The following is a 13,645-nucleotide window of genomic DNA, read 5'->3' on the forward strand; positions in this document are numbered from 1 at the left end:
CACCCTCCTCTTTCCCCTTCCTTCTACCCACCTCATCTTCCTTTCCCTTTGTATACCCGCCTCCATTCTTCTGGTTCTTATCCTCTTTTACTGTTACTTTTTGTGCACTGCACACTACTGTTTACTTACTGTAAAGGTTTTCTCTCTTTTTGAATGATGAATACCTTGGATTTCAACATCCACCGATAATTGTTGATAACTTGCTGACATACCACGCAGCCTTTGTTCCTTACTATGACACATGCTCTCCTATTTCTGTGTTTTGCATTACTGGTTATATTATATGTATATCTGTGTCAACTGATTTTTCATGTGGAAAATGTTATTTAGCGCTGTTATGAACAGATCCTGTTCTGTATTGTAATGCCAAATTCCTTGAATAATAAAGTATTAAAATAAATAAGTAAATAAACTGCCCACTTGATGTATTCCTGAAAGAGAGCTGGAATTGGATGCTGAAATTGTGTTAAAGCAGGCTCCTGCTCCAACGGACAGGACATTTCATCACTCCAAGATGGAGTGTTCTGCAGGTTTTTGGCATAGCAAATGTTTACCTGTGATTTTGTATTGTCTCCCTTTTCGAGCTCACATAGTAGATTTCAGCATACAGGATAAACGTGCCCGTAAGACATATGCAGGTGTAGACTGTCTTATAACAAATTCTTGTAGGGAAAGGGCAGGAGGAAGTACCAGAGTACATTATAAGGGCTCCAGGTGAAAATGGTAGTTAAGTGTGCGACCAGTAGTCTGATGCAACACCTGGTCATCCACCTTAGACTAAGCTCTGAGTGGCTGAATTTCAGTGCCAAGTTTGAAATATGTACAAACTTACAAACACAGCCCTGTTTTTAAAGTAACAGCCAGAGCTACAGTGAGACCCTGTCTTATCTATCCACGGCACTGGAAAGCATGTCAAGTCCAGGCTTTGCCCATCATGATGGACATACTCCTGAAGGGGTCTTCAGAAGCTTGGTTCCATAGCCACTGACCACAGCCCTTGACCTGTATAGCACCCTGTGGTTAACCCAAAGCATTGCACCAAGTACCAAGATGAGCTCCCATGTAGGTCCCCATAGCATGGGGTCCAGGTACAACTCCACAGGTTTTACTGAGCTTGCGGAGGTCTAGGTACACTGTTTCTAAGCTGGCGTTCTAAAACAGTAAGGGATTAATTGAAGAATTTGAGGATAAAATAATAAATTATAATAAATAAACGAATTAAGCGAAGGGTCTTTGAAAGTGAAAAGGTCATCACCTTCAGAAACTAGCATAAAACGGAAGGCTCATGGAGTGCAGTGGGATTACAGGGGAAGCATGTCTTCTAAACTTTGCCAGGGTCTAATCCACCTGAAGATACAAGCCTATACACTATGGTGTATGAATAACTCTGCGTGTGTGATATATGATTAATATTATTTCTTTTGGTTTTTCACAGCTTTACCAGCTGTTTTACAATAATCAAACAAAAATACTTTTTAAATTCCTTCTGTAGTATCAATCGAAAAATACTTACGCTCCTCTCCATTTAAAGGGTCATCCAACAGCAAGCTATTCATACACTCCCAATCCTTTAGCAAGTCTGTGGCACAATCCCACATGCTGTCTACAAGGTATGCAGCATGTTCATGCAACTATAAAATGAGATAAATACAAAAGTTCAATGATTTAAAAAAAAAAAAAAAAAATTCAAAATAGCAAAGATGCATATACAGTGCATCCAGAAAGTGCCTACCTTTTGCCACATTTTGTTATGTTACAGCCTTATTCCAAAATGGATTAAATTCATTTTTTCCCTCAACATTCTACAAACAATAATCCATAATGACAACCAGAAAGAAGTTTTTTAAATTATTATTATACAGGATTTATATAGCGCCAACGGTTTGCTCAGAGCTTTAAATTACAGTGGGAGACAATACAGTTAAATACAAGAGGGATTTGAGGGCCCTGCTCCTTGGAGCTTACAATCTAGGAGGGAGGGGTGAATGGTACAGTAGGTAGTCACTGTGGGGGATGGAATGGTTGGAAGAGTAGAGGATTCCAGAATTAGCAGAGGGCGGGATAGGCTTCCCTGAAGAGAAAGGTTTTCACTGATCGCCGAAAGGCAAGTAGAGTAGGCGATAGTCTGATAGATTGGGTAGGGAGTTCCAGAGGATGGATGACGCCCTGGAGAAGTCTTGGAGACGAGCATGGGAGGAGGAGACAAGGGAGCTAGAGAGTAAGAAGTCTTGCGAGGAGTGGAGTGTACGGTTTGGGTGATATTTAGAGATAAGATCGGTTATGTAACTGGGGCAGTGTTGTGGCTTTATATGTCATTGTTAGAGTTCTGAATTTTATCCGTTAGGCAACTTGGACCCAGTGGAGGGATTGGCAGAGAGGGGTGGCGGATACAGAACGGTTAGTGAGGTGGATGAGTCTGGCAGAAGCGTTCATGATAGACTGAAGAGGGGATAGCCTGCGATTAGGTAGGCCAATGAGAAGGGAGTTACAGTAGTCGAGGCGTGATATGACAAGGGAGTGAATAAGTTGCTTAGTGGTTTTTGGGGTTAGGAACGTTTGTATCTTGGAGATGTTGTGGAGGTGAAGTCTACATGATTTTGTCAGCGATTGGATCTGGGGCTGGAAGGACAGATGGGAGTCTAGGATTACACCTAGTACCCTGGCGTGAGGGGATGGACTGAGGATGGTGTTAGCGATGTTTATGGTGAAGTCAGTGGGTGTTGCGCAGGCGGGGGGGGGGGGGAAGATAGATATGTGTGTCATCATCATAAATCTTTGCAATTTATTAAAAATAAAAAAAACACCACATGTACATAAGTATTCAGCCTTTGCCATGACACTCAAAATTATGCTCTGGTGCACCCTGTTCCCACTGATCATCCTTGAGATGTTTCCACAACTTGACTGGAGTCCGCCTGTGGGAAATTCAGTTGATTGGGCACGATTAGGAAAGCCATAAACGTGTCTATATAAGGTCCCACAGTTAACAGTTCATGTCAGAGCACAAACCAAACCATGAAGTCTAAGGAATTGTCCGTAGACCTCCGAAACAGGATTGTATCAAGGCACAGATCTGGGGAAGGGTACAGAAAAATGTCTGCAGCATTGAAGGTCCCAATGAGCACAGTAGCCTCCATCATCCATAAATGGAAGAAGTTTGGAACCACCCGGATTCTTCCTAGAGCGGGCCGCCCGGTCAAAATGAGCAATAGATGGAGAAGGGCCTTATCCAGGGAGGTAACCAAGTACCCGATGGTCACTCTGAAAGAGCTCCAGCGTTTCTCTGTGGAGAGAGGAGAATCTTCAAGAAGAACAACCATTTCTGCAGCACTCCACCAATCAGGTCTGTATGGTAGAGTGGCCAGATGGAAGCCACTCCTCAGTAAAAAGGCAAATGACAGCCTGCCTGGAGTTTGCAAAAAGGCACATGAGGGACTCTCAGATCATAAGAAACAAAACTCTCTGGTCTGATGAAACAAAGATTGAACTCTTTGGCCTGAATGCCAAGCGTCATGTCTGGAAGAAACCAGGCACTGCTCAGCACCTGGCCAATACCATCCCTACAGTGAAGCATGGTGGTGGCAGCATCATGCTGTGGGAATGTTTTTCAGTGGCAGGAACTGGGAGACTAGTCAGGATCGAAGGAAAGATGAATGCAGCAATGTACAGAGACATCCTTGATGAAAACCTGTTCCAGAGCGCTCTGGACCTTAGACTGGGGGTATGGCTCATCTTTCAACAGGACAACGACCCTAAGTACACAACTCACATAACAAAGAAGTGGCTACGGGCCAACTCTGTGAATGTCCTGGAGTGGCCCAGCCAGAGCACAGACTTCAACCCGATCAAACATCTCTGGAGAGATATGAAAATGGCTGTGCACTGACGCTCCCCATCCAACCCGATGGAGCTTCAGAGATACTGCAAAGAAGAATGGGAGAAATTGTCCAAAAATAGGTGTGCCAAGCTTGTAGCATCATACTCAAAACAACCTGAGGCTGTAATTGGTGCTAAAGGTGCTTCAATAAAGTATTGAGGAAAGGCTGGGAATACTTACATATATGTGTTTTTTTTCATTTCTTAATTTTTAATAAATTGAAAAACAAATAATTTCAAAACAAACTTCTTTCATGTTATAATTATGGGGTATTTATTGTTTGTAGAATGTTGAGGAAAAAAATTAATTTAATCCATTTTGGAATAAGACTATAATGTGGCAAAAGTTAAGCACTGTAAATACTTTCTAGATGCACTGCAAGTTTATGTCTTGGTACAGACACAAACATCTAACGTCTGCACAGTACAAAAAGAGAGCTTAAGCAAAAAGAAAAAAAATGCTATTTAACTACTTCAATCGCTATGGACCAGAGCAAGTTTTACATTTCTGCAAGTTGGTCTTTGCTTAACCCCTTCCCATCGGCGCCTCTCGGCCCTTTACGAGTTTCAGAAGCCGGGACGGGACGGGCGGGGTGGGGTTTAGGGATCATGTGACCGCCGTGACGCGTCATCATGGCGGTCACATGATCGGGAAAGATCAGACCAGGACCTTTCCGTGAGTACCGGACATGTGTGCTGGGAGCGCGCAGGGTGCATGCTCTCAGCACATATGTTTTTTGTTAATTGAACGCAAATGTGCGGCCGCTTGGCGTCTAGGCCCAGACGCCGGGATGCCGCACATTTGTGTGCTGCCGACGTGAAGAGGTTAAGATGACAAGGTAATGCATAAATTCTTTTAAAGACAGTAAAAACCCAACAAAACACTTTTTTCAGCAGAATTAATATAAAAATATCGATCCAGGTGTGCGTCATTAGACGTCCTTTTGAATCGCCGCTGCACAGTCGATGACCGATCTGTGTACTGGCCCGTTTAAACAACGGTTGGCTTCCTTTTATGCCATCCATTGTATACAGTTCTGTTGCTAGCTGTGATTGGTCACAGTGATCACATGGTACAGACTGGCCAATCACAGCCCATCTGTGCCATGTGATTAGCTGTGGTCAATCACAGCTAATCACAACAAAAAACATTGAATTAATCGATTTCATTCAGTTAAAATGCTTGCCTATAGCAGTAAAATTCACTGCTATAGGCAATCAAAATGTGTATAAAAAAATACTGATCCTTTCAGTCAGTGTCCTTGATTACTGCCAAGCCAGTTATATGATGCTGTACTGCACTGGTGACAGTACACTAAAAAGAAGAAAGAAAAAAAAATTTGAAAAAAATGTTTTCCAAAAAACTACGTAAAAATAAATTACAACGTCAAAAAGCTTGTCATGCCTCGTATTAAATACCTTAGACTATCTACTTTATAAAAAGGGGGATATCTGTACTGTTCTGATATTTTTGGGCATCAGGAAATAGGATTGACCGTCAGTACAGCAGGATTGATTGATTTTCAGATATATACTATAGTTTGTAGACTCTATAATTTTCCTACAGACGAAATAATATATGCTAATTTGGGTTATTTACACCAAGGAAATGTAGCAGGATACATTTTGGCCGTAACTTTTAAAGAACAATGACTTATTTGCAAAATTTTAGACAAAGAAAACCTTTTTTTATTTTTGGTCTTTATTTACCAAAAAAAATAAAAATAAAATAAAAGCCAGTGGTGATTAAATATCACCAAAAGAAATGTCTAGTTCTGTGAACAGAAGGATAAAAATTTAGTCTGGGTAAATTAACAAAACAAACAAACAAAAGTTTAAAATAAAAATAAATAGTAAAACAGAAACAAACAAAAAAATCAGCAGAAAAATTGTATTAAGGGAGGAGAAAAATAAGAAGGTTATTTGGGCTGATTAGAATAAAGTAAGGTCAATAAGGGGTTAAACAAAGGACTTTTTTTTTTTATATATGCCATGCAGCTTTAACAGACTTCATCTGCAGATCTCAGCTCATCCCTTTGATCTACAAATGAATAAACAGAATGGTAAAAAAGTAACATTATGTTACTTTGTATCTTCCTATACTGGTGCCTGAGCAATGTTGTTTATAAAAACACTGATTCAGGCTAAATACGAAAGGCATAGGAGCGCTACAATTACATAACCGAACAAACGGTAGCTGCTGTTATAAAGTGATAATCGCCTCAAATGCAAAAAGATAAATGCCCACCACACTGATGGATAACAGAAAGAGGAAGCCAGGAAAAGGCTGTTACACTCAAGTTTGAACAAAATCTTTCATAGGAGATAAACATGTGATACACAGCAAAAGTGAAGTCTCACATTAAGGCTCCAATCACACTTGTGCAACTTCAAAATCGAGCGATTTTCATTGCAACTTTGGCTTTGATCAAAAATGATTGTTTATGCTCTACAAAGTTGCATGTGTATCATTCAGGTGAGGCTTTAATGCGACTTTGGAGGGTTTACACTGAAGTATATGGCCCTCAAGTCAAACTAAAGTCAGACCAAAGTAGTGCAAAAACTACTTTCAAGTCGCTGTGACTTGATGTTGCACAGATGTCAATGGTGCTCATTGGGAAGCGTGGGGTGCGACTTGTCCCCCAAAGTCGCATGACAAATCACACACGTTTGAATGGGCTCTAAAGTAACACTACATGGAGCCTTCCTTCTGCATGGTACCTGGAAGAACAACCTTGAGCCAAATTGAGGGGGCATTTTTTTAACATCAGGAGGCTAGAAAGAGATTACCTAAATGGGCAGAGCTGCACGGAGCTAGGACATATGTTTGATGTGTTATATTGACTCACTTGCTAATCCAAGGGTCTTTCCTTGTCTGGAGCTATCCCATCTTCGAGCACAAGTAACAATGCACAATATCCATCAATCATACTTTACGTGGATTAAAACTGGCACTGAGCACTGACACAAGTGTGGACGATTAAGTTTGGTTACTGACTGTTTATATTTTTTCACTGATTTAAACTGCTTTTGTGCCAGCTGCCAAAAGGTTCTCTCAGTACTCAGCAGGGAAGGGAGACTGGACATGCTACACATGTCCAATGTACATGAGGAAGTCGTTTTGGGCAAGTGTAGCATGCCGAAAGTCTGGAACTAATTTGGGGGGGGGGGAGGATTGTCAACACAACAAAAATGAGGTTTAATCAGATTTGTGAGGCAGAGGAAGTGATTGACCAACTCTGCTGGATCAGACTAATGGCGACTCAACCACTCACAGAACCCAACCTCCGCCATAGCTAAAACCCATGGCCACAGGTAACATACATACAGATAAATTTACATATGCACTTTCAATCTCTGCATGAAGTAAAGAGATGTTTAAGTGAACTCTTGTGAAGTTGTGAATTTGAGAAGGTTAGGCCTCAAAATCAATTCAAGCGACCCACCAGATTGCAGGGAACATTAAGTTCCTGCTGAACCAAGTGAAGCTTCGGTAATAGTCTTGTTTTCAAAAAAGAACTATTAATATGTAAAGTATAAAAAATTAGAATGACTTAACATCTAACAAATAAGATTATAAGAGTGATTAATACATTACCTCACTCTCTAAAAAGAAAAAGACCAATGTCTTGACAAGATTGGCATTTGGGCTAAGCCTTCCCCTTCGTTTTAAAATCCCATCATCTTCAGGCTCTCGACAGCTAAACAACCTAGAAAAATATAAAAATTCAGCCAAATATTTTTGGTGCACATTCAAAAATCATATTACGTGACTGTTTTCAGCTCATTTTTGAAGATCCCGGTGAACGGGACCTGGTGATCATGTGATCGCTATGTAAGCAAAGCTGTTATAAATCAATGTCATTCATAACAGCTCTGCTTCTCTTCCTAATGAGCTGTGATTGGCCCACAGCAGTCACATGATACATGGGGCCAATCACAACACCCTGTACCATGTGACCAGCTCCAGCCAATCACAGATCACTATCCTGAGCTGTCAAAACTTAACTCATTCATGACAGTTCATGAATGAGTTAGGTTAATGACAGCAAACTTTGCATTGCAGTTGCAATTTCAACACCCACCGTTTTATTCTCTAGGGCCTCTGCTTTTAAAAAAAACCTATATGTTTGGGAGTTCAAAAGTAGTTTTCTAGTAAAAAACTGTTTTTTCATTGTGAACAAAAAGTGTCAGAAAAGGCTTGGTCTTCAAGAGTGGGTGATGTGTGGCATAGGCTTCTAATGTTGGCCATGAAATGCCAGGATAATAGAAACAACCCCTCCAAATGACCCTTTTTTGGAAAGTAGACATGCCAAGGTATTTGCTAAGAGGCATGATGAGAGTTTTGCTGATCTAATTTGTTGCCACAGGTTTTTGTAAAATGAAGAAAAAAACAAAAAATTTATTTTTTCTTTTCATTTTCAAAACCCTGTGACAAAAATGATATCTGTATTATAATCACCATGCCTCTTATCAAATTCCTTGGGGTGTCTACTTTCCAAAAAGGGGTGGGGTTTGTACTATCCTGGCATTTTAGAGCCTCCGAAACTGTGATAGGTAGTGGGGAAGTGATGAGAAAATATGCCCTTTGAAAGCCTGGAGTTGGTCATTGGATTTTGGGGGCTTGTATGTAGCTAGGCTGCCAAAAAGTCTCTCACATGTGTTTTGGTGTGTTATTCCACATATACCCATGGCATGCATGAGCAATATATAATTAAAGTGACAACTTTGTGTAAAAAAAATAAAAAAATTGTCAAATAAAATGTTCCATGGACTCAACATGCCTCTCTGCAAAATCCTTAGGGTGTCTACTTTACAAAAAGGGGTCATTTGGGGGGGGTTGTACTACCCTGGCATTTTAGCACCTCAAGAAATGTGATGGGCAGTCAGAAAGCTACGTAAATTCCTATATATATATATATATATATATTATAGTTAGTAGATGCTATAACGTTCACACAAACCAATTAATATACACGTATTGAGATTTTTTTGTTTTTTACCAAAGACATGTAGCAGAATACATTTTAGTCTAAATTTACGACTGTGTTTATTGGATAAATTTATAAACAAATTTTGATTATAGTGCAAAAAATAAAACCCGCAGAGGTGATCAAATACCACCAAAAGAGAGCTCTATTTGTGTGAAAAAAGGACATAAAAATTTAATTTGGGTACAGCATTGTATGATTGCGTAAGTACCAGTTGAAATAGTGCAGAACAACAAAAAATGGCCTGGTCAGGAAGGGGGGTAAATCCTCAGGAGGGCAAGTGGTTAACTTACTTTTTGTACAGAAATTCCCCTGCTGCAACAGCTACTGGTCGGTGTGCAGAATAAACCAGGTGGTAAACATTCTCACAGTCCTCAGCAGTAAGAACTTCATCACTACTTCTACAGAAAGGTAATGCACAACAAAACAATTGTTAGAAGTAATTTTAAGCTACTGTAAGAAAAAATCATAAAAACATTACACTATGAAAATATGTTATACACATACAATAGAGACTAATGACACAAACATGATTTCTGGGAATTAGACAAAATGTAAACTTTCACTGCCAACCTCCCCTACACGCAGTGCAAGGGTTAATGACTCATTTAGGCTAGAGGAACCGGAATAAGGAGAAAAACTTCTTTTATTCCTCGTTTTCGCAGGCTTCCCAGTCCAGCATTGCCCTTGAGGTGCTTCATGCACAGATTGCCTCCTCTCATACAATGACTACTTGATAAAGGCAGGAAAACCTTTGTGTCTATCCTCACTTTAAGTGATATTTAAAGTGGCTGTAAATTCAAATTTTACTTAAATTAATTTAAAAATTTAAATAAAAATTGGTTTTAGAGGAACAGCCAGTGGAAGTATTTTTTTAACTTCATAAACAGAATGCATTCAAGTAAAAAAAAAAAAAAACAACTTCTTTACAACCACTAGTTTTAGACTCCAGTCTTATTTTTTTTCCCCAGAAAACAGGTAGCAAATGACTTTTCTAAGTTCAAAGTTACTCAACTAAAATTGTCTATATTTTCTGCCCTCTATCATATGCACAATTAAGTATATGCAATAGGCAATATTTTCCTGGCAATCGCTTCCTCTCCTGCCCGAAGACAACTCTGAGTTACAAAGTCTCTCTTCTCAACTCCTTCAGTCATTGACCAACTTTAGTGGTCATCTTTAGTAACCCATTACATCTGTATTTAGGGTGTAATATCTAAAAGTAATAAAGAGCACCTGCCAGCACTAGATGACATGAGGATGAAATTACATGCGGCATAAATGTGGTCCCACCCACATGCCCAGGGAGATAACAGCAGGTAGTGATATCACAGGTACATACAGTCTGAGTTTGGCCTGATTTTGGAATACTATTGCCAAAACACAAATCAGAAGTGGAATCAGTTGAACAAAAAGGCTAGGTTCACACAACACGCAAAGGAAAATGCTCAACTTCTCTCTACTGGACAGGCTTAGAGGGATGGTGCCTTACGTTTTTACATTGCTTACATCTTCCTCCACCCCCACCAGTCCCTTTTTTTATTTTTTTTAATTTTATTGGAATGTCACCAAGTTACAATTCATTCATTGTTATGATGAGCAACAGTGCATAAAAAATCAGGGTACAATAGAGAGCTACGCAGTGGAAAAACGCAGCATGTTGCAGTTTCACACTGATCTGCCGAGCAGCAGATGGAGCAAACGGAGCACACAGGCAACCATAGTTTTCTGTGTGCCCTTGCAGAGAGCTGTTTTTTTTTTTACTGCATAAAAACCCAGTTCTCTGTAAGAGTGTGATCATGCCTTAAGAAAGATTGTAATGTTTGTAGGAATTAATTTTTAATACTTATTTGCATTTATAAGTACATGGATGTTTCGCTTTAAGAAGAAATCATGTATTTATATTAAAGCGGAGTTCCAGCTGAAAAAAAAAAAAAAAAAAAGTAAAAGCAGCTACAGTTTTTGTAGCTGCTGACTGACTTTTAAAATACAGTCACTTACCTCTCCCTCAGTCCAGTGGAGTCCTCACCACGGCTGATTTCATGGCTGTCTTCTTTCTCTGGCATCTTCAGTGTGGCTACCCAGCTGTGACAGCTTGCGGCTTCACAGCCGGGTGCCCACTGCACATGTGCGAGAAGTACTGCGCTTTGTAAATGGCCCCGTAGTCTTCTGGGACCTGTCACGCAGCAGAAGTGAGCACCTGTCAAATTCGGGTACCCGGTCCTCAAAAGGTGCCAAACCTTAATGGGGAGCAGGGGACAAAGACTTAAAGCGGAACTTCCCCTTTTGGGTGGAGCTCCACTTTAAGAGCATGGAAGTAAAATGATGTATTAGAGGTAAAATGAGAAACACAAACTCACTGTAAAACCAGCGTCAAGAGCTTTATTGCTTGCACTGCAACATCATATTCCTTATCAAGAGTCATTGATACAATTCTATCCTGCAAAAGAGAAAAGGATTCCATGATCAGATATATAAAGTTAAGAAAAAAAACTATATAAAAAGAGTAAAGTAAAAAAAAAATACCTTGAAGCGACTAGTGAACAGCTCTAGTTTGGAGTTTAGCTCTCTGTTGTAATAAAGGCCTTGCAGTGCTGTAAGGCATTTCAACCGAACTTCTCCTTGCTAAAAACAAAAATATTGGACAAACCACATTAGTAACAAAGTATACATGAAAAAAAAAAATCACAACACTTGCAACAACTGGACCAAATCGGGTGTATGACATAAAGCAGGGGTCTCCAAACTGCGGCCCAAAAGGCCCTTGGGGCACCATTTCTCCCGCTGAGACCAACAATGGGGTAGTACTTCTTCCATTGAAACCAATGCTGGGGCACTTTTCTTCCCACTAATACCAATGATGGGGCACTACTCCTCCTACTGACCATCAACCCTGCGGCCATGTTTATTCTCACTGATGCTGGGGCCAGGACATTTTCTGTCCTCGCTGGCCCTCCTAAAGTCTGAAGGACAGTATACTGGCCCTTTATTTGAAAGGTTTGGAGACCGTTGACATAAAGCATAATATAAATTACATTAAAAAAAACTGACCTGTCTTCCCAAAATAACCATGTCATATACAAACCCAATGAGTCCTACAACCCTGCACAAGGGTTACCAAAATTAATACCTTCTCCTCTATACTGATCACTCATTGCAATATGGTAAGAATACTTGCCTATTGTGATGAAAATCCTACTCTGGGCTCCACATCAGCATTTAATTACTATGGGGTTTTGTCACTATACAGTACCTGTGTGTATGATTTGTGGCAAAATTAAACAGTTATAGATCTGTGCATTTTGTTTCCATCAGACCTTGTTCTTCCTCCCTGTCTAGACTCAAGTGCATTCTTAGCTATCAGAGGTTAAGTAAATATATGTGGTGTGCAAAAGAGTAGCTTCCTCATCTACAGACACCACTGCTTACCTTATCATGCATTGTCCAACCAACATATTTTAAATAGCTGTCATTTAAGAAGGCATCACTATACATTTTCATCCAAACACCAATCTCTTCTATGCATATAGCTCTAATTTCAGCTATTGCATCTCTAAAAAAAAAAAAAAAAAAGAAGAACAAAGCATTAGGAAACAGCAGAAGCAAAACAAAGGCAGCATTTATATTTTTGGCGATACCTTATTTTACATACCGATATCTATGTACAAACACTCCTTTGAAAATTGCATTCATCATGTTTTCTATCTCGTCCTGGTTCTCTTGTAACTGTGAGGGAAATTAAAAAAACAAAAAAAGAATAGGTTTAAAAATAGCCGTAAAATAGCAAAGAGGCATGATTAAAACAGAGGCAACCAGTAAACTTTGCATATGGTGTGGTGCAGAAAGCAGCAGACAGGATACTTGAGGCAGAGTTCCAGTCTTCGGTGAAAAAAACTTAAAGTCAGCAGCTACAAAAAAAAGTAGTTGCTTACTTTTATAAAACAGCCACTCACCTGTCCTTGGGGATCCAGCGATGTCCTCAACGCAGCATTGTTTACAGTACGTCCTGTGTTCTGGCACAGGCATCTTAAGTGTGGGCACGCAGCTGTGACAGCTTTGTGGGAGAACTTCTGCTATTGATCGCAGCGGAAGTGGGAGCGGATACCTGTCAAAAATCAGGTGCCTGCCCCCCAAAGGTGCCAACCCTTAACAGGGAGCGGGACTTCAAGGCCTTAACCATTTCAATACCGTGCAATTTTACACCTTCCTGCCCAGGCCAGTTTTCAGGTTTCAGCGCTCTCACACTTTGAATGACAATTGCGCGGTCATACAACACTGTACCCAAACTAAAATTTTATCATTTTCTTCACACAACTAGAGCTTTCTTTTGGTGGTATTTAATCACCGCTGGGGTTTTTATTTTTTGCTAAATTAACAAAAAAAAGACCAAAAATTTTGAAAAAAAAAACACATTTTTCTTTGTTTCTGTTATAAAAGTTTACAAATAAATAATTGTTCTTCATAAATTTAGGCCGAGATGTATTCTGCTACATGTCTTTGGTGAAAATAACCCAAATTAGGATGTATTATTTAGTTTGTAGGAAAGTTATAGAGTTCACAGACTATGGTATAGATCTGAATATTGATCAATCCTGAAGTACTGACAGCCAATCTAATTTCTTGAGGTCCAAGAATGTCAGAACAGTACAGATATCCCCCAAATGACCCCTTTTTGCAGCGTAGACAGTCCGACGTACTTCATAAGAGGCATGGCGAGTTTTTTGAAGTTGTATTTTTTTGTCATAATTTTTCCGAAAATGAAAAAATGAAAAAAATTA

The 13,645-nt window shown here is 39.8% G+C and overlaps 1 protein-coding gene across 1 annotated transcript in view; it reads right to left on the reverse strand.

Annotated features, from left to right (window-relative positions):
- The window catches only part of STAG2 (STAG2 cohesin complex component), a 163,688-nt gene that overhangs the window by 47,410 nt on the left and 102,633 nt on the right, over positions 1 to 13,645 (reverse strand). Inside the window, exons 10-16 of the mRNA XM_089677198.1 lie at positions 12,520 to 12,593; positions 12,297 to 12,420; positions 11,394 to 11,492; positions 11,228 to 11,307; positions 9,161 to 9,268; positions 7,475 to 7,586; positions 1,514 to 1,631 (exon numbers count right to left, since the gene is read on the reverse strand). Of these exons, the coding sequence (XP_089533324.1) occupies positions 1,514 to 1,631; positions 7,475 to 7,586; positions 9,161 to 9,268; positions 11,228 to 11,307; positions 11,394 to 11,492; positions 12,297 to 12,420; positions 12,520 to 12,593 (715 nt within the window). The remainder of the gene's footprint in view (positions 1 to 1,513; positions 1,632 to 7,474; positions 7,587 to 9,160; positions 9,269 to 11,227; positions 11,308 to 11,393; positions 11,493 to 12,296; positions 12,421 to 12,519; positions 12,594 to 13,645) is intronic.

The sequence above is a fragment of the Staurois parvus genome, unplaced genomic scaffold (assembly GCF_062004578.1).
Source record: "Staurois parvus isolate SC_StPar_1 unplaced genomic scaffold, SC_StPar_1.0 ptg000181l, whole genome shotgun sequence".
Lineage (NCBI taxonomy): Eukaryota > Metazoa > Chordata > Amphibia > Anura > Ranidae > Staurois > Staurois parvus.